General features: G+C 42.1%; 2 protein-coding genes across 3 annotated transcripts in view; both read left to right on the forward strand.

Moving 5' to 3' along the window:
- The first annotated feature begins 1,791 nt into the window (after positions 1 to 1,791).
- On the forward strand, positions 1,792 to 15,638 carry LOC138949424 (gastrula zinc finger protein XlCGF57.1-like). Its single transcript, XM_070321253.1, has 4 exons — positions 1,792 to 1,941; positions 4,164 to 4,454; positions 5,055 to 5,201; positions 11,314 to 15,638. The coding sequence occupies exons 2-4, from the start codon at positions 4,343 to 4,345 to the stop codon at positions 12,345 to 12,347; spliced, it is 1,293 nt and encodes a 430-aa protein (XP_070177354.1). The 5' UTR covers positions 1,792 to 1,941; positions 4,164 to 4,342; the 3' UTR covers positions 12,348 to 15,638.
- Positions 15,639 to 19,453: 3,815 nt separating this feature from the next.
- Positions 19,454 to 21,888, forward strand: part of LOC138949445 (rhomboid-related protein 2-like) — an 18,292-nt gene continuing 15,857 nt past the window's right edge. Inside the window, exon 1 of one of the 2 annotated variants that reach the window (XM_070321278.1) lies at positions 19,454 to 20,140. The gene's annotated coding sequence lies outside the window, so the exon portion shown is untranslated. The remainder of the gene's footprint in view (positions 20,141 to 21,888) is intronic. The other variant, XM_070321277.1, reaches the window with a different exon arrangement.

Genomic DNA, 21,888 nt, shown 5'->3' on the forward strand with positions numbered 1-21,888 from the left:
TTTTTAGAGTTTTGTGGAATATTGGATGCTATGATCTAAACCTTTTTTTCACACTCTTTGATACACAGATTACTCTTTGATACACAGATTACCCCCATACGGTTCAGAAATGTGGGGTTGTTTTGATTGCTCTAACATTGAAAAGGTACACATGTTCGCATGCAAACGGATAATAGGTGTTTCCCCCCAAAGTCCCAACTGCATGGTATACGGAGAACTCGGTAGATTTCCCCTATCAGTCCTCGCTGCTACCAGATGCATTGAATACTGGTTGCAGCTAAATCGCCTCCCCAACACAAGATATGTAACGTAAAAATGGCCCATGTGGTGATGAGGAACATGGCAGACAGAGGGACAGACAATTGGTCCGCTAGGGTCAGGAACCTCCTATGTGAAAATGGGTTTGGACATGTGTGGACGTACGGCTATGTCGGCAACGAAAAACACTTTATCAAGGCTTTTCAACAACGCCTAAAAGACTGCTTTACCCAGAACTGGCATAGTAAGCTAGAAGACAGTGAGAGGTATGACACATACAAATTGTTTAAACCTGACTTTGGAAGAGAAAGGTACCTTGACCAAATAGACAATCCATATATTCAAAAAGTGTTCACAAAATTCAGACTTGGGGTTTCACCCTTGATGTGCAACAAACAGAGATACTCTGCAAACGGTTCCCATGTTTGCCCATTTTGCAGATACCCTCACGAAAACGAGCACCACTTTCTTTTTAAGTGCCCAGTATACTCTGATATAAGAGAAACTTACTTGGGAAATGTCTTTGAAATTGGTCAACTCGAAAACTCGTCGAATGCAGATACTACTAACCGTGACAAAACAAAAGTAGGTTGTGGGCACTCTCCCGGTATACATTTTATGCATTCAGGCATCGACAGCAACTGCTAGGCTAAAATGAATGTGTGTAAATGATTTCCGATTGCTATGTTTCAACCCTTAGCACTGTATATGCACGTGTTCTTACTTGTTTGTGAGAGAGTATACATTGAAATGGAAACTCTACTCCCCCCTTGTACAAACACAACAGTGTGGTTTACAATAAAAATTCTGAGTTCTGAGTTCTGAGTTCTCTCTCTCTCTGGTCGTGGGTGGTAAGGCGTCCGCCCCGTGATCGGGAGGTCGTGGGTTAGAACCCAGGCCGGGTCATACCTAAGACTTTAACATTGGCAATATAGTGGTTGCTCCGCCTGGCGTCTGGCATTATGGGGTTAGTGCTAGGACTCATGGTTGGTCCGGTGTCAGAATAATGTGACTGGGTGAGACATGAAGCCTGTGCTGCGACTTCTGTCTTGTGTGTGGCGCACGTTATGTGTCAAAGCAGCACGTGACCGCCCTGATATGGTCGGCTGGGCGTTAAGCAAACAACAAAATCTCTCTCTCTCTCTCTCTCTCTCTCTCTCTCTCTCTCTCTCTCTCTCTCTCTCTCTCTCTCTCTCTCTCCATGCAGGTCGAGGTTGAAGGGTACATGTGCTCGGATCTTGTAAAATAGAGAGCTACGGTTGGTTGTCAGCTTACACTAAATACTATTTTGGGTGGACTTTTCTTTAAAATTTAATGTTAACATCAATATTAGTTTGTGTTTTCGAATTAGCATATCTTTTAATCTCGTCTGAGCCACGATCATTTCGTGACCTCACAGCTATCAGTTTTAAAGCATTGCCGGCTGAGCAGGGTTTGATTGTACTTTTCTGGCGCCTATCCTTTCTTTTTTGGCAGTTCAGGCAAAAAGACGTAAGGGAAATCACTCTGTTTGGCTACTGCTGCCATAAATTTGTCACGTGAGCAAACGCTATACGCTGACGCGAAGAGCAAGTGAATTATTTGTGCTATCACTGTATAATGAAGCTACAAATGACTTCTTTTTATAGTCGGTTGCTGTTATAAGTAGAGGTCACACGCCGAATCTCAGTGGATTTGAAACAGGTAATCTTCAAGTGAACTTTAGCGTTGTGGTTTCATTACTTACACTGTGTTACAGCTATCGAGAGAGCGTTAGCCAAAACTTGCTTCGGACTGAATGAATGTTTCTCCGCCTAGTTCAAGCGGTTCAGTTATCTTAAGTGAGAGATTCTTGTCAAGATCTTGCAACTGAAGCAGATTTGTGATGTAATTCGATCAATTTTACCCAAAACTCGATGTATTCGAAATCGCACCAAGCGAATAAGAAAAGAAATATTTTGCGTTGAAAGTCAAAATACCATTTTTGAACACAAATTAGAATCCAAGAGGGGAATACATGGTCCAAAGTACGATTAGCAGCACTTTGGATGGGAGGGGAATAGTCAGTATTGAGTTTGTGTGAGATAAACAACGCCACTGTCCGGGCATCAAGTCGAAGCTGGCCCCCTTACCACCACGCCAGCGAAGAGGCCATTGCCAGCAGTTCGGCCTCATCACCTGCCGCACTCAGTATCGGAGTGCCGCTTTTCTACCCAGCACAGTGAAAGACTGGAACTCTCTACCAGCAGCTGTCGTCGAGGCCCGCACTGTCGACACCTTTGTGTCGCGCGCCTCGCACTAAACCAGCACCCACTGTGACTCATGTCCCCTCCCCCCCATACTCCCCAACCTGTGAATTTTAATGGACTTTTGGATGCTGGAAACGCTGCTTTATTGGACTTGCGCAACATCCCATCAAGTGCCGAAATAATCACTACTGTTGATTGTGGGCAGTAATGGAAAGACAAGACAAAGACAAGACAAGGCATTGGCTACACACACTCAGAGTGTATACAAGACCTGACCACTGTATACACTCCGGCTTTAACTTCCGGTCGCGAAGCGAATTTGCCATTCCACACCACTTTGCGATTGGAACGCAGAGCAGTTGATTATAAGAGTATAAAGAAACGCACGGCCTATGCTGTGACGTAGATTGCATTTTCGACACTGAAACGCATCAACAATCGGAGCGTCGTTCGACACCATTTTGCGAAAGTAGGCTTCACTTTCGATTCATGGTATCAAAGTATGCTAGGAACAAACACAGACAAAAACAAACACACACACACAAAACTGATGCTTCATGGCAGTTTAGTGTCAGAGTTTGGAACACACTTGGAGTGTGTATCGACCTAGAAACGGTTATACTATGTGAATGTACCAACCCTCGACACTCCAAAAAAGATAGCGGATTTATTGAAATAAAAATTGACTTTACAAGAGCGTCATCGGTAAACTGTGCTATCATTCAATTTGCGACAGACATCATTTCCCGGATTTTTTGCCTGCTGTAAAAGGGCCGTGCAGAGTTCATGGAAAAATTTGTTCAAGCAATTCCATGGAAATGTGAGATGGACCATGAAGTTATCGTGAGACCTGCCTTATACATAGCTCACGATTTAGTGGCAATGAAGCCTCCAATTTTGCAGAACCTGCCCCCGTAAGCATAATTATTAAATTAACACGTCACTGAAGACTTTTGAAGTCTCAAAATGAACTGTATGAATGATTTCCTTGTTTTTTTTACATGTGTTTTAAGAACAAAAAGATCCTTAAAGCTGCCATTTTCAATCAAGGGAGGCAACTGTTGTGTAAATGATGTCCCTTGGTTTATCAAAAACATCTATGGGTATCACTTGGGAGAATTTTTATATACATACATGTACATTGTATAGTTTCATGAAGATCGGTCCATTGTTTTTTTTCTGAACAGCTTCATACATGCACACACACAGTCACATACACCACCACCCTTGTCACACTTCCCCGTCTATGTTCAAACATTTAGTCAAAACTTGACTTAATGTTAAACGAAATCGGAGAATTACAGGTCTTAAAACATAGATTGTACATACTTATTTGTTATCTGTACCAGAGAGGTATATATTTTGTCAACTTTTATGAACTTTTCAATCATTGAAAAGTATTTCCTCCGAAAACGGCGTATGGCTGCCTAAATGGCGGGGTAAAAAACGGTCATACACGTAAAATTCCACTCGTGCAAAAAACACGAGTGTACGTGGGAGTTTCAGCCCACGAACGAAGAAGAAGAAGAAGATTGAAAAGTATTGTCCCCACAAACTCTGATATATCTACTCATGAGCTTGTGGCTGGTTGCTGGTTTAGTGTGCCTGTGTGTGTGTGAGCGAAAGAGAAATCTTTTCTCTGCTTCTTTAAACTGCTGAACATTGTTGTTCCCACAGCAATGATTTGAACGCTGATCAAGCATGAACCTACAACACCTTGGAGAGTGAGCTGCTATGATCAGCCAACACCTTGATCAGTGAGCTGCTATGATCACCCAACACCGTGAAGAGTGAGCTGCTATGATCTGCCAACACCTTGATCAGTGAACAGTCAGCACCTTGAACTGTCAGGAACCATGGCTTCTCCAAACAGCATGGAGGAAGGAGACTCAGCTCTTCTCTCAGATGTCAAGATAGAGATTGATGTCGCAGAAGAGTGTTGGCACATCACTGAAACACGCCCCTATGGTAAGGTTCATAAGATCAGGTGAATGAAACACCTAATGGGGAGGAAGGGGATGTTTTGGGGGAGTGGTGGTGGTCAAATGACATTATTGGTGACGACCAGTCTTGAAAGCACTTCAATCCCGGACGCTACCACCTGGTGGGTTAAGGGTGGAGATTTTTTTTCTATCTCCCAGGTCAACTTATGTGCAGACCTGCTAGTGCCTTATCCCCCACACGCAAGCACAAGACCAAGTGCGCACTGAAAAGATCCTGTGATCCATGTCATTGTCAGAGTTCGGTGGGTTAAAGAAACACGAAAATACCCAGTATGCTTCCCCTCGAAAGCGGCGTATGGCTGCCTAAATGGCGGGGTAAAAACGGTCATACACGTAAAAACCCATTTGTGCAAAAACATGAGTGAACGTGGGAGTTTTCACCCATGAACGAAGAAGAAGAAGAAATCTCTGCACACCTTTTGAAGGAAGGGTTTGGAGGGGGTAGTAGACAAAACGGTCTGGCTGACCAATATATTGTGGTTGCCAGCTTGGGTGGTGTGTTGGGGACTTGACACAGTTTAGACTATTGAGTGTTGCGTTTGAAATTGCCTGCTTCTGCTTTTAGGTATGTTGAATCAGCAAGCAGAATGCCATTGCCCAAAACAGGAACCAGGAGAAACATTTGATACAGTGCAGCCATTGAAAGGACAAGGTGCAGTCAGCACTCACAGTGATACCTGGCTGAAACAGGAGACAAGAGACCAGGACAGTGGTACTGTACCTCTATTTATATCTTTGTCGAATATAAGCCATGTAGGTCTTAACAGAGAGGGAATCTAACAACAGGGAAAGTCTCAGAAAAGTGGGTCTTTATGATGAGAGAGAGATGTGGGCGACCTGGACGTCTTGATGGTAAATTGTTCAAATTACCCAAAGCAGTTGATTTTCAAATGTTTAATGAGGTTTCTTAAGCATCACTTTCTCACCAGGCTGGAAAACTTGACTCTTCATCAGTCGTTCAACGGGAAATTCCGCAGTGTGTCTCGACCAAATTGGGTCAGCTCTTGTTTCATTCAGTTTTTCTAGTCTCAGCATAAATGCATGGAACAGAAATTTACCTGTGTTAACTATTATTTCCTTCGAACGATTGCTTACAAAGAGAGAGAGATCGAGAGCGGAAAAGCGAAAGTGAGCGAAGCGAAAGTGAGTCTCCATCTAAATAAGCCACTGATTGGTCAGAAAAGGGACAGGATAACCAATCAACAACTATTTGTGCTACGGCTGCCGAGCACTGACCTGAATAACAGTCGAGTTTTCGAAGTTGCGTTTTCATGTACGTAGTGTTCCTTTGTGACACTAACGGTGTTTACACTTCCTACGGTCCGAAAAATCGTGTCCGCGTCCATAAGTGGCAGGTATCCGTCCGTTAAAGGTTAGTTATTGTTGAAATCATGTTCGTTCCATGATAAACTGTCCGTATGTAGCAGGTGGCCGTTACAACAAGGGTCCGCTAGACTCGGGTTTTACTGTAATTTGGAAATTGTCTTCATTCGCTGAATAACAATGAGCTCTTTTATACGTTAGATCGGGAAAGCCATCATACAGAGTTGTTCATAATCCCAAAAATACACTAAAGTCTTTTTCAAAAACAATAGTCTGTTTAAATGATTTTCAGCAATTTTCAACATTTTAAATGGAGAAAACTTGACACTGAGCAATTACCGCTGTGCAGGGAAATCAGCAAGGTTTTATGTTTAGCTATGTGTCAAAGTGAGAGGATGTTTTTTTCTCGCACTAAAGCATGAAAAGACCGTTGGCGATCTACAACATACAGAAGTTCACGTGAGAGGAAAGTAATCTTTGAGCTTAAAGGCACAGTAAGCCTCCCGTAAACCATCACAGAGCTCCCCGAGCGTCCACATACAGTACAGGCATACTTCCATTTGAACGCTCACCAAACGGGAACATCCTGGCTGCTTTCTGTCGAGCGTGAGAAATTTTCAAAGAATTTATTTCCGTGGACTTGCTCCTCTACAACAATGGCGCCTCGTTTTGGTGCTGGACGGCTGTTATGAATATTCAATACCGAAAATCACGCCCGGACAGTTAGTCTCCCATTAACCATCACAGATACTGTCAGGCTTTTACACACAGTACAAACACCCTTCCATTTGAACGCTCACCAAACGGGAACATCCTAGGTGCCCTACGTAAAGAGCGAGCAATTTTCAAAGAATTAATTTTGCAGATTGTCTCGAACACTTTTTGGACCCATCCTGAACTCAGGTCAAAAATGAGTTACTTCCCTTCGGGTCTCATTCTATCGATGTAAACTGGCCATAGCCGTGGATCGATGATTATCAAAATGTTTTTGGACCGTGGTGCGTTTTTGCGCTAGACCTGACTTTTAAAATCTAAATAATAAATTGACAGCTTGTTACACAAAGATTCTTTAATCATAAAAGAATTTTTTTTCATCAAGACAAGATCAGTACAATTCAAAGTTGTGAAAGTTTGAAAAAAGAAAAGCCCGGAAGCAGGGTCATGCAAGGGTCATAGCAGACAACGGTTTATGCAAATCGCCGTTCCTCTCAACAGTCAAAAGCCATCGCTAGAGTTCTTGTGAACCACAGCCGTTTGTTTCGTGCATAAAAAGGAAGTTGTCAGTAAAGCTGACTTCCCGTTTAACCATGGGGGGTCATTCCGGGGGTCAGCTTCCGGATTGCTTTGCCGAGCATGAAGGAGACACTGATGAAGGTGCTTCCGCTTTGGGGGAAGATACTGAGTTCCGTATGTGTCCGCTACTTCCGGTAGTAGGACAACAGGATCTTCCGGTTGCAATTTCGTTGACTCCGGTTGGTGCTGATGCTTACCAATCCACTGCCGGTTCCGCTTACCCTTCTGTGGCTGTGGCTTCCGGTGGCAGGATGGTATTGCCTTCTGCTGTTAACACTTCTGTGTTGGTAGTTGGCACTCATCAGTCTTTGGCTTCCGGTTCCGCTTCTGCGGTTCCTCTGCCGTTACACAGGCTGCATCCACTTCCTCTTCCAGTCTGTCAGCTGGCATGAGGCAGGTGGATGAGAGATCCGTTCACGGAGTTCCGGCTTATGGGAGTTTTTTCCCAACCTTTTCCGGTTTCAGCACATGATGCCTCAGTGGGATTGGTTTCCGGTTCTCATCCCTTAGATGATCGTTGGGATACTACTGAACAGGATGATGAGGATATGGAAGAAGAAGCTTCTGAGGCAGATAGGGATGCCTCTTTTCGACTTTCTGCTAAGCTGCCATCTTTGTTGGCACTAGCAGCAGAGGGCGCTACGCACTATTTCCATGAAGGAGTAGCAGTAGCATCATCATCCGTCGTTACTTCTCCATTAGCTTTGGCTGGTTTTGCTCCTTCTCAGGAACAATCTGCGAACTTTAAGGTTTTAGAGTCTCCTTTGGTGGCTTTTTAACTGGTAAAGTTTTTGCAAAAGATCTTTTTGACCTGCCTTTGCTGGCATCACATGGGGAAGCTCCTGCTTCGGCTTTGCCGTGGTTTGCGTCATTTTCAGCTGATTTGAGCTTTCTAAGGAAAATCTTCGAACGTTAAGTTCTTAGATCCTCCCTCGGTGGCATTTGAACTTGGGGAAGTTTTCTCAATCGAGTCTCCTTTGTCACCACTTCCTTTGCGGGCAGCGCTCGGCTAAGCACCTGCTGTGGCGTTGCTTTTGCTTGCGTCACCCTCTCAAGTAGCGCATCATTCACTGAGCGCTATCCGTAGGCCTCGGTTAACTCCAAGCCTAAGAACTTAGTTTATTCTTTCGTTCTTTCTACGGAACCGCCCCCGGGTACCCCGGAATTGACGAACATTCATCTGGATGATTATAGCAAGGAGAAACTGTCTGTTTGCAAGAACAAGGATCTCCTGGCCGCGGGAGTTTGGGTCCCCACTTCTCTATGATTATCGCCTTTGAACAAGTCTTTCATTTGTTCTCTCTCTTGTGCGGTTACGTCCTCACTGGTTATCTTTGTGTTCAGTCAGGACGCAGATACAAAGGATGTAGCTTTGCTGTTCGCCTGAGAGTAGGTCTCTACCTTAAGCATTGTTCTTTTGGCGAGACTTTAATCCCTTCTTTGCCCGAAGGTTCTCTTTTCGAGTTCGCTTCTATGCACGCGGATTCTTTCCTATTAAAGAGAAGCTCACAGCAAAGGAAAGCGCACGGCAGGCCTCGGCTTTGTCTCGTTATAAAAGAAAAGCTCTAGGCTCGCCGATCTCGGCTTTAGCTTTTATCTCCATGCTCTCTCCTTGTGGCAGGGCTCTGTGCCAAATACCCACTCCTTTTCCCCCTTGGGGCAAGTTAGTGGTGGGTGTTGGCGGGCAGACAAAAGCACGCTTTCTCTCGCAATCTTGGCATTTATGTCAACTGGAGTTTTAGTGCTCGGCATCACCCTTTCCGCCTTTGTGTTTTACCACAGCGGCTGCGGGGGACCAGGACTCCCTCTTATTGAGGGAGGCACGGGGGCCTTCCTTTTAGGTCACTTACATAGATCGTATGGATGTTACTTCCACACTTTGTTACACAAATTAGATCGGAAGTGGCTACATTTTATTTTTCAGAGCTTCAGAGTTCTGATTTCCTTTCTAAGTCAAACGAACCAATGGCCGCTTTGTTCTCTTTGAGGAGACTGTACAAGCGGCCTTTTCTAGAAGCCCTTTACTCCAGGTGGAAACTGGAATTGCAGGGCTGGAACACATTAGATGTCTAAGGCATCACAGATTTGATATGGTCCTTTTTTGGTTGGCTGGGCTTTAAACATTCAAACAAAGGGCTAGAACTTGTGTGATTCAATCAGTCAACACCACAGTGGTGCTTTTTCTCAACAAGCAAGGGGGCCTCTCATTCCTTTTCGCTTCCTCATCGAGCATGAGAGTTTCTGATGTGGTGTGACCACTACGAAATCTTTTTAGCAGCGAAGTTCCGTCATGGGAGGCTCTGGGACTTGATGAACTCTCTAAGTCTGTCGATCAAGAATGTCCACTCAGAATGGACTCTATCTCACCACGCGCTTCTAAACCTTCGGGTGAATGGGAGAAGCTGCTGATAGAAGTTTTTGCCTCTTGGTACTATCGCCTTTTGCTTATGTTCGTCTATCCGTTTCCGGATCCCAAAGCTTGGAAGATCTTTACTCTTGATTTTACTGTGAGCGGCCTGCCGGTCGCACAGTACGGGCCCGTTCAATCTTGGTTTCCAGGCCTCTTAAGGCTGGCAAGAGGGCGCCGTTTTTCTCACACTCGAGCCACACAGGTGTCTACTGTATGGGATCATTGAGACTCTAAGGGGATTCTGCCTCAACTCTGGATTTGGTCCAGAGATCCTGTAGGGGTTCAGCGTCTTAGTTTTACTTGTCACATTGACTGGCTTGGAATAATGGCGTATTATTAACGGAAAGAACTCCTCTTCTCTCCGTTCATTGCAGGTGGCGAACCACTTATCCTGGCTTTCCATATTTTCCCCCACGTATTTGATTTAAGACGTTACGCGATATCAGTTGCACTGAAACAGCTAGGTCGCAATATTTTACTTGGGGGCTTTATAGCCTACACGTTTAAGGGAGTCTACCTTCGGCTGGCTGAAAACAAATCTCCAGTCCCGTTTTGGGATTTGCTCCTAGTTTTGGAGCTTTTGAGATTGGATTCTTTGATCTGTTACAAAAACTAGCCTTGCTAATCTAACACAGAAAGCGGACATGCTTATTCTAGTAGCTTCTGAGAGAAGTGCGAGTAAGTGCATTTTCTGTCTAGTTTTGCTATAGACATCTCTTTGGAGAAAGACTGATCTATGGCTTTCAGGTTGCATTCAAAATTTCTGACAAATAAGCAGAAACTGGAGTAACCAGCTCCTATTTACATTTCAAACCACTTAGCAATATTTTGGCTCCGCTAGAGCCATATTTAACCAATTGAACATTTTGAGTTTTGAAAACTTTTCTGACTCGCACTGATCGGTTTAGATCATTAAAACAAAGGTTCTTGTTCATATCTATCAACATTGGTGGAGGTAATGACTTAGTGAAGTCAACCGTAGCTAATTGGACTGCCACGTTTATTAGGCATGCCTACAAGTGGTGGCAGAAAAAGGAGAAGAAGAAGAAAAAAAGAAACGACTTCTTTCGCGCGTCGTTGCAAGGATTTGGCTGTAATTTGACACATCAGTGATTTTTCGTATCAACTTTAAAATTGGAAGAGAATGGTGGTTCCAACTCAATGCTCGACGAGATAAGTACTATCTAATCGTAAAGTCTATGAACCTCGTTGGCACATTAAAAGGAAAAAAATATTGTTCTCAACCACACGCCACCATACACTGAGCAGAAACAGTTAAAACACAGCAAAAACACCATAAAAACCATGGATTTTTTTCTGTTTTTCAGTTTTGTGGTTGCTCTCTTTTACACGCTAGATCAGCAAGACAGCGCTATGGATTTGAACGAAATGTGTATGAACTGTTAGGTAAGACACCAAATGAACTTTCGGATGTAAAAAAAGTAAACTATCATTCAGTTTAAGTCACTGTTTCGACGGTTGAAAGTGAATCATGCCATAAAAAAATACCATTTTTCAGGGTAGGCGTGGTCACAGACCAGTGACGTCATATCCAGATATTGCTCAGATTCCAGAAACACATTTTTGAGCAAAATAAAGACCTGATCTTCAAATACACGTATATTTCTGACCAAAAAACTGCTGTTTAACACCTGGGCTTTACCATTGAAAAAATATCCTTAACTTTTTGTGCTCAGTGTATCTGTAATCTGCAAAAGGAAACGGGAAAAAAAGTGTGTGTTATTCACGGATCATAATCAGCACTCTCGTGTGACTTGCTTTTGCTTTCATTTTCCAGTGCCAGTCAAAGAGGTTGTGGCCACAGACACAGCTTCCATATCTACAGTGCTGACATTGGAAGGACAAGCTGCAGACAGCGCTCACAGTGATACCTGGCTGAAACAAGAGGAACATCCAAGTACAGAGTGCGCTACAGAATGTGATACCTGGCTGAAACAAGAGAAACATTCAAGTATTGAGAGTAATGCTGGGCTCGAAGAGTCCGGTAATCTGAAGCCAAGCATGTTAATAAGCCTGACAGAGAAAAAACTTGCCTGTACAGAGAGTGGTGCTAAGCCTAAAAAGTCTGGACATTTCAAGCGACACAGTTTAGCACATACAGGAGTGAAAAAGCATGCCTGTACAGAGTGTGATGCTAGGTTCCAACGGCCTAGTCATTTAAAGGAACACATATTAGCACATACAGGAGTAAAAAAGTATGCATGTACAGAGTGCGATGCTAGGTTTGTGCGGTCTGGAACATTGAAGCGACATATGTTAACACATACAGGTGTAAAAAAGCATGCCTGTACAGAGTGTGATGCCAGGTTTAAACTGCCTGGTCATTTAAAGCAACATATGTTAACACATACAGGTGTGAAAAAGTATGCATGTACAGAGTGTGATGCCAGGTTCAAAGACTCTGGGTCTTTGAAGCAACACATGCTATCACATACAGGAGTGAAAAAGCATGCATGTACAGAGTGTGATGCTAGGTTTAAACTGCCTGGTCATTTAAAGCAACACATGTTAACACATACAGATGTGAGAAAGCATGCATGTACAGAGTGCGATGCTAGGTTCAGGCAGTTAGGACATTTGAAGCGACACATGTTAACACATACAGGTGTAAAAAAGCATGCATGTACAGAGTGTGATGCTAGGTTTAAGCTGCCTGGTCATTTAAAGCAACACATGTTAACACATACAGGTGTGAGAAAGCATGCATGTACAGAGTGTGAAGCTAGATTCACCCGTTCTGGAAATTTGAAGCAACATATGTTAACACATACAGGTGTAAAAAAAGCATGCATGTACAGTGTGCGATGCTAGGTTCAGGCAGTCTGGACATTTGAAGCAACATATGTTAACACATACAGGTGTAAACAATTCGCGTAAGGCGAAAATACAACATTTAGTCAAGTAGCTGTCGAACTCACAGAATGAAACTGAACGCAATGCAACGCAGCAAGACCGTATACTCGTAGCATCGTCAGTCCACCGCTCACGGCAAAGGCAGTGAAATTGACAAGAAGAGCGGGGTAGTAGTTGCGCTGAGAAGGATATAGCACGCTTTTCTGTACCTCTCTTCGTTTTAACTTTCTGAGCGTGTTTTTAATCCAAACTATATCATATCTATATGTTTTTGGAATCGGGAACCGACAAGGAATAAGATGAAAGTGTTTTTAAATTGATTTCAAAAATTTTATTTTGATAATAATTTTTATATATTTAATTTTCAGAGCTTGTTTTTAATCCAAATATAACATATTTATATGTTTTTGGAATCAGCAAATGATGGAGAATAAGATGAACGTAAATTTGAATCGTTTTATAAAAAAAATATTTTTTTTACAATTTTCTGATTTTTAATGACCAAAGTCATTAACTAATTTTTAAGCCACCAAGCTGAAATGCAATACCGAAGTTCGGGCTTCGTCGAACATTACTTGACCAAACTTTCAACCAATTTGGTTTAAAACTGAGGGCGTGACAGTGCCGCCTCAACTTTCACGAAAAGCCGGATATGACGTCATCAAAGACATTTATCAAAGAAATGAAAAAAACGTCTTGGGATATCATACCCAGGAACTCTCATGTCAAATTTTATAAAGATTGGTCTAGTAGTTTAGTCTGAATCACTCTACACACACACACAGACACACACACACGCACACACACACGCATGCACGCACATAAACCACGACCCTCGTCTCGATTCCCCCCTCTACGTTAAAACATTTAGTCAAAACTTGACTAAATGTAAAAAGCATGCGTGTACAGAATGTGATGCTAGGTTCAGGAAGTCTGGAAATTTGAAGCAACACATACAGGTGTAAAGAAAGTAAGCATGTACAGAGTGTGAAGCTAGATTCACCCATTCTGGAAATTTGAAGCAACATATGTTAACACATACAGGTGTAAACAAGTCGCGTAAGGCAAAAATACAACATTTAGTCAAGTAGCTGTCGAACTCACAGAATGAAACTGAACGCAATGCAACGCAGCAAGACTCCCGCAGTGGGGCACTGCGGTTATGAAATTAAAAGCCCCTCCTGTTTTTGGAACCGCAGGAGCTTTCTAGTTTGCTGTTAGGTAGATTTTTGGTTCCTCTTTCCTGTCATGCTCTCTTTTTCTTCATGAATTCTTTTCTTTTTTCTGCCTTCTTGCTCATTCACCTGTATTTTTTCCAAAAATCTCTTCTCTTGCCGCTTGTCTCGCGATTCATGTATAGTTTAATCTGTTAGTGTTCTGATGTAAGTCCAGCAGTAGATAGGTTAAGCCTATTTTAACATACTGGAAACTGGTAATCTTCCAGTAGGTATTAATTTAGTTTTACTAAAGCCTGCTGGGACACAAGTAATGGGTTAGTGCATTTGTAAACAGGAATCGCTTGACAAGTGGCCCCCTTCATCCCCCCCTTCCTCGTCCTGATATGGCTCTGCGTAGTCGGCTGGACGTTAAGCAACAAATAAACAAACAAACAAACGCAGCAAGACCGTAGCATCGTCAGTCCACCGCGCACGACAAAGGCAGTGAAATTGACAAGAAGAGCGGGGTAGTACTTGCGCTGAGAAGGATAGCATGCTTTTCTCTCTTCGTTTTAATTTTCTGAGGGTGTTTTTAATCCAAACATATATCTATATGTTTTTGGAATCAGGAACCGACAAGGAATAAGATGAAAGTGTTTTTAAATTGATTTCGACAATTTAATTTTGATCATAATTTTTATATATTTAATTTTCAGAGCTTGTTTTTAATCCAAATATAACATATTTATATGTTTTTGGAATCAGCAAATGATGGAGAATAAGATGAACGTAAATTTGAATCGTTTTATAAAAAAAGTGGTTTTTTTACAATTTTCAGATTTTTAATGACCAAAGTCATTAATTAATTTTTAAGCCACCAAGCTGAAATGCAATACCGAAGTCCGGGCTTCGTCGAAGATTACTTGACCAAAATTTGAACCAATTTGGTTGAAAAATGAGAGCGTTACAGTGCCGCCTCAACTTTCACGAAAAGCCGGATATGACGTCATCAAAGACATTTATCAAAAAAACGTTCGGGGATATCAATCCCAGGAACTCTCATGTAAAATTTCATAAAGATCGGTCCAGTAGTTTGGTCTGAATCGCTCTACACACACGCACGCACACGCACACACACACACACACACACACACACACACACCACGACCCTCGTTTCGATTCCCCCTCTATGTTAAAACAGTTAGTCAAAACTTGACTAAATGTAAAAAGCATGCATGTACAGAGTGTGATGCTAGGTTCAGGCAGTCTGGACATTTGAAGCAACATATGTTAACACATACAGGTGTAAAACGCATGCATGTACAGAGTGTGATGCTTGGTTCAGACAGTCAGGAAATTTGATGATACATACACATGTTAACGCATACAAGAGTGAAAAAGTATGCATGTACAGAGTGTGAAGCTAGATTCACCCAGGCTGGAAATTTGAAGCGACATACACTCTTCAAAAAAAAGTTAAAGATCGGTTGAAAAACAGATCAAATTATAAAAAATTGCCAAAAAATTAAACATTGACATAATAATTAAAAGATTAATGTGTTTGAATTAACAAATGAACAATGAGTCTTGACCTAGAATTTTGTTTGGCAGGCAGAGTGGGACTTTGTGGGACTTTTCAAAAGCTTCTGCATTTTGGAAGAAAAGGGGTGTTTTTTATAGCCCCATGAAATTTGCGGAACGCATGCCAGGGCAAAAGGTTGTGATGCACGTGCTACAATAGGGTCCTGGCTATGAACATCGCTCACCAGCTTGTGTTTAAAGGTTGACACGCTGACACAATTATGCACAGTAGCAACATGCCCCCACGAAGAAAACTGAGCGATTTGGATAGAGGAAGTTAAATCCTTTGTACTGGAAACTTGCATTCTCCCAGTAAGGTCATATATATATAGTACGTTGCAAGCCCCTAGAGCAATTTTTTGATTAGTGCTTTTGTGAACAAGAAACAATTAACAAGTGGCTCTATCCCATCTCCCCCCTTTCTCCTATCCCATCTCCCCCCTTTCCCCGTCGCGATATAACCTTGAATGGTTGAAAACGACGTTAAACACCAAATAAAGAAAGAAAGATCTGTGGTTTGTGGTTCTGAGATATTTGTGTGGTTACCAAGATTCTGATAGGATGTGTGAATGCTCTCTGCGTTTCTATTAAATTGTGATTGTGCTTGTCCATGCTTCACCCCCCGCGGGTCAGGGGAGAGAATTTACCCGATGCTCCCCAGCATGTCGTAAAAGGCGACTACGGATTCTGTTTTTTAAGAAAGAAAGAAAAGCATCTGCACCAAATGACTGTACACATCAAACACTTTATAAGGGTGGAGCATAGCCAGTGACGATGTTTGAAGAGAGGGGGGGAGGGGGAGGGGGTGTAGAGAGAGCCCCTGGTGCATACACGTGCACACATACAAATTCACACATGCACACACTAACATACATACACACACACACACAATACAACACACACTAACATACATACACACACAATCGACACTTCTACAGGGCACACTAACAATAAAACACGCACTAACACACACACACACAATACAACACACACTAACATACATACACACACAATCGACACTTCTACAGGGCACACTAACAATAAAACACACACACACTACAACACACACACACACACAATACAACACACACACACACACTGGACACGTGTACAGGGCAAGTAGCTATAGAGGGGGTGGTCATGAAGACCAAAGAAAGGATGGAAGATGTTTTGAAATTGGGATCGTGCGTATAGTGTGTGTGTGTGGGGGGGGGGGGGGGTGGGGGCTTGTGGACAAACGCAGCACGTGGTCGAAACATACCAGGTGGTCTGCCTTTGGGACACGGAGGTGATCTGAGTTGTCCGTCGGGGGACATACTGGTGCTGCCAAATGGTCTCCTAGGGGGGGGGAGTGGGGCAGTTTAGGTTACACTTATGACGGCTTACTATACTGAAAGGCATAAATTCTGCAAATAGTGCATTGAACGATTTTGCTCTCAAACGAAAATCAGATTGAACCTGTAATTTGTAGTTGACATCTTGAGTGTTGGAGCAAATGTTTCACGCTGTCAGCGTGCGCTTTGCAGTATTGCTGATCCAGCCACAGCTCACTGTGCTAATAAAGACAATGGGCTGAACGGGAGACAATAACTTAAAAAAGATAGTGTATGGCCCTATAAAATGCAACTGGCTGTTTGGCTGTATCCAGATATCGCAATCATGCCACGACTTGATGAAGGAGAGAGACAGCAAGCGATTGGGATGCTTAAAGCTGGCCAAAGCATTGAACGTGATGAACACTGAACGTTTTCCGAAATCATTGCGCTTGGACTCAGTCACTTTTTTTGAAAAATTGTCATTTCATGATGTTCTATTCAAAATCAATTAAGCGAAGGTTTATAAACACTAAAATGGCCAATAAATAAAATATTCAAACATTGAAAACATTCACCACTGAGTTGATTTTTTTTGATTTTTTAAAGTTCCGTTTGCGGAATTTATGCCTCTCGGTATAGTACCAAAACCTGGGGTTACCCATTATCACGTGATAATTACTAATCAGTAACGCTGTCAGTTACTCGTTAGTTACTAATTTTCACGGGAAAATGACTAATTTTTAGTTTTGGCACTAGCAATCTGTCAGGAAGTTAGCCAAAACTAGAAATTAGTAATTAACAGGTGAAAGTTAGTATTTTCCCGGGAAAATTGGTAATTAACACGTGAAAATAACTAATTTTCCCTTGATAATTACAATTATGAGGTTTTGGCACTAGTACGCCCTCTGACGGCTTACTAGTGCCAAAACCTGGGGTTACCCATTATCACGTAATAATTACTAATTAACGCTGTCAGTTACTGTTTTCACCTGTTAGTTACTCATTTTCACGGGAAAATTACTAATTTTTAGTTTTGGCACTAGCAATCCGTCAGGAAGTGAGCCAAAACTAAAAATTAGTAATTAACAGGTGAAAGTTAGTAATTATTCTGAAAATTAGTTATTTTCCCGGGAAAATTAGTAATAAACACATGAAAATGGTAATTACAATTATGAGGTTTTGGCACTAGTAAGCCGTCATATACACTTCCAAACGGGGTGTTCCACCGGGATTCAGAGCAATTTTACGTCACACCAGGAGAGCAGAGATGTGTGTGTGTTTTTGTTTGTTTTGTTGTTGTTGTTGCTGTGTGTGTGTGTGTGTGTGTGTGTGTGTGTGTGTGTGTGTGTGTGTGTGTGTGTGTGTGTGTGTGTTTTAGGTGTTGCATTTTACGTTTACCCCGGTTGTTAATGGGACAAAGAAGAGACTGTGTGTATACATACACATTTCTACAAGACGAGCATTAACTTTGGCCCCTTATTCCCTCCACTTTTAATCAGTCTCACCCAACTTCAAACCTCGGTATTTGAAGAATCCTAGTATTTGAGAAACAAGGGGCGTAAGCGCTCTCAATTCATACGACTTGTGTAACAAGAGTAAGTGAGAGTTATGTGGAACCAATCTCCTGGCACCTGTGTGAATAACAAACATTGATTGACATGAACAAGCGACTTTCATACCTGTGAACAAGATATCCTACTAGGCTAGTCAAACATATGATCACGTGTCCGTTCTGTTTACCGAAAACACTTGGCGGACTATATCTCTTACTTGCTTTTTGTTTATTTATGTGTTTCTTTAGTTGTACATGGATGACTCACAACTATCAAGCACTATATTGTCCGTGTGATGGATAACTGACTATTTTATTTGTGTGTGTGTGTGTGTGTGTGTGTGTGTGTGTGTGTGTGTGTGTGTGTGTGTGTGTGTGTGTGTGTGACTTGAGGCGAGGAAGCTCGAGTGTATACTGCTAGTATTAGTGAATGTATTTTTATACTTATGCTGTCCAGTGTTGTTTTTAAATTAATGTTGTTGATCAGTTTGTATAAATGATGCGTGTGCTGGTGTATATGGCTGGATTGAAATGTTTCTTAACCGCAATGTCATCACAAATTCCCAACCTTGGGCAATTACAGATTCTGTATTCTGTATTCTTATCAGTTTAGCACACGTGTGGAAAGAGTACAGTTCTTTGGGTCAGAACTTTTCCTCGGCGTATTGACCAAACAGATATTGACAATACCACTTCAAAGCTTATTTGTTTGTCTATTCATTTCCTTAATTACCACCATCAGACTACTATGTATAGGCTAGCTATTTTAATGTAGAACGACAGATTGTATTTAACACACCCGTTACAAATAAAATACCGCTCTGTCCTACAGAGCTTTTCCTCTGCGTATCGACAGAACGAATACTGCACTACACTACCTGAATAAAGTTATTGGTGAATTAAAAATCCCAGCACACCCGAACAATGAATCTACCCCGGGTCACCAGTAAACCCCCACCCATCTACCCGTTTTTATCGGGGTGCGCTCGCCAAGACATTTATTCAGCTGAGGTCCCACCAAGCCCAGAGAACCAACCACGCCCTCAATGCTTTAGCTTGATGTCAGTCAGTTAAAATGTAGGGTGTATTTGCGAATGTAGTCCTGCGTTTCTATCGGGCAAGCACTATGGGGTACCTCGCTGCGAGAGCGAGAAAGGGAGAGAGAGAGAGAGAGAGAGAGAGAGAGAGAGAGAGAGAGAGAGAGAGAGAGAGAGAGAGAGAGAGATGGAGAGAGAGGGAGTTGAATTGAATTGAATTGAATTTATTTTCCGAGGGTGACATAACTTTGTTTTTATCTGACCCTCGCCCATTGAGGGGTAACTCTTCTAAACATAAAAGTAAACTTTACCACTGTAGTAGTTAGATAGGGGGGGGGGGGTGGGTTCAGGGACAGAGAGAGTTGAATTGAATTGAATTTATTTTTCGAGGGTGACATAAGATGTGTTTTATCTGACCCTCGTCTATTGATGGGTAAATCTTCTGATGATAAAAGTAAACTTTACAACTGAAGTAATTACATGATTAAGAGAGGGGAGAGAGAGAGAGAGAGAGAGAGAGAGAGAGAGAGAGAGAGAGAGAGAGAGAGAGAGAGAGAGAGAGAGAGAGAGAGAGAGAGAGAGAGAGAGAGAGAGAGAGAGAGAGAGAGAGAGAGAGAGAGAGAGTCTTACATTCACTCTGTGCTCGCTGGCCGAAAGTTGAACACGACTGGTGCACATTGAAAGGGTGCATAGCCAACTTTTCGCCTTCTCGCCTCCTGCGATCCTGAAGAAAAGCTCTCATTTGACTTTATTCGCAAAAACCTTGCCTTCTCTTCTCTAAGAAACGGGCGTCTACACTGGTTGCATGGGGTATGAATGACGAATGTTTGTCTCTGTGTTCGTTGCATACACTGATCTCAGCGGGGTGGGAACATTTCAGTGTCACATTCAACGCACACAAACCTTTTCACAGCCGTCTTGGCCTTTTCTCTTCACACACAAAACGAGTGGAGGTTTTAATGTTATTGCAGTGGCTTTGGGCCAAATGCGGGTTGGGCGTTGTACAGAATTAAGTGCTGTTTCTGCGAGCTATTTTTCAACAAGACCTCGGTCGTTTTGAGTACTCTGTGGTTCTAACAGATCCTGATTGAGCGATCCAGATTATTCTGTAAGTATTATTATTTTCACAATTTGTAATTGATTATTTTGCTTGTGTCTTCCGAACGAGCTTTGGACAATTTGTCAGAACAGTTTATTTTCTGTGAGCTTTTTTACAACAAGACTGAGTACCGAGTACTGTGTGACTCCAGAGACATGTATGTATGTCTCTGGTGACTCTAACAAATTCTGATTGAGCTATCCAGATAAATCTTTAAGTATTATGATTTTTACAATTACTATTTAATAAAATGGCCACTTGTAGATAAGCTGACAACAAAATATACCGCACGGTAGTTCTTTGGAAGTAATATTTGCGATACACACCCATCCTGATAAAGTTATTGAGAGTATTATTGTTTTTCAAAGTAAAAGTTTAAGTTTAATTAAATGTCCAGTTGTAGAACTGGAATACAATTCCACGAAAATCGTCCTTAGGCCTATCCATGTGGGTTGGGTGTGAATGATATTCAGTGCTGTTTCTGTGTGCTATTTTAAAACAATATAGAAATCTTGAGGAATACTCTGTGCATTACACACATCCTGCTTGTGAGATCTAAGAGTTTGTGTAATAAGTAATTATTGTGTTCACAATATAAAAACAAATTGTTTGAATGAAATTGCCAGTTGTGTTACTGAGAGTCTGACTGGAAGAGCTGTTGGAACAAAGTTAGGAAAGGTGTTATATATAGAGTGCTGTTTCTAGTATATTCTGTTTTTCATATTGGATTTTAGGAATTCTTTATGTAATATTCACACCCTGCTCGAACGCTCAGAGGAGTTTTGTGAGTGTAATAGGTATCACAGTGTAACAAGTAATGAGCTGAACAGCTGTTCATTTGAGAGATAAGCTGATTCAATAAGTCAGGGTCTTGCTCACCAGGTACTACTGCAGTATCGGACTCAAACTTTTTGTGAGATATTTGTTTGCTGTAGCGTAAAAATACAGGGTATACGGAGTGTACCTCACGTGTGTGTGAGTGTGTGTGTGTGTGTCTGTGTCTGTCACGGTCCGTCTGTCTGTCTGTCTGTGTTTTTGTGTCTGTGTGTATGTCTCAGCGTGCGTGCGTGCGTTTGTGTGTCGGTGTCGGTGCACGGTATTCGTGTCTCTGTGCGTGTTTATGAGTCTGTGTGTGTTTATGTGTGTGTGTGTGTGTGTGTGTGTGTTTATGTGTGTGTGTGTGTGTGTGTGTGTGTGTGTATGTTATAAAATCATTGCTTCAGCACACTAGCGAGTGTAGCTAAACTATCTGGCGGTTCGTGCTTTTTAGTGTCACTTTAGTATGAGAAACTACGGTGGAAATTTAAAACGCAAATAAGGCCATACAAACTCTTTGTTAGTGGCATACACGTATCAACAGAGCAAATAAAAGCTTATTTACCGAGGACAAGAGAGCGAAGAAAAAAAGAAGAAATATCAGGTCAGTAAGTTCGCAATTACACAAAGAAAACAACGATTCTTTTTATAAGTGTTGTGTACTGTATGTTCAGTCACGGTCTAAAGGATATTACAAACGCACTTACATTGAACAAATAAAATTGCTTCTTATTCAAAGAAAGCTGGTTTGGTTTGTTCATAAAAACATGTTAGGCTAAATGTATGTGTGTATGTGTGTGTGTGTGTGTGTGTGTGTGTGTGTGTGTGTGTGTGTGTGTACTTTGTGTGTGTGTGTTTATTAGTGTGTGTGCATGTATGTTAGTGTTTGTTTGTGTCTGTGTCTCTGTGTGTGCCTCGGAGTGTGTGTATATGTGTCACAT

Source organism: Littorina saxatilis, linkage group LG15 (genome assembly GCF_037325665.1).
Source record: "Littorina saxatilis isolate snail1 linkage group LG15, US_GU_Lsax_2.0, whole genome shotgun sequence".
Lineage (NCBI taxonomy): Eukaryota > Metazoa > Mollusca > Gastropoda > Littorinimorpha > Littorinidae > Littorina > Littorina saxatilis.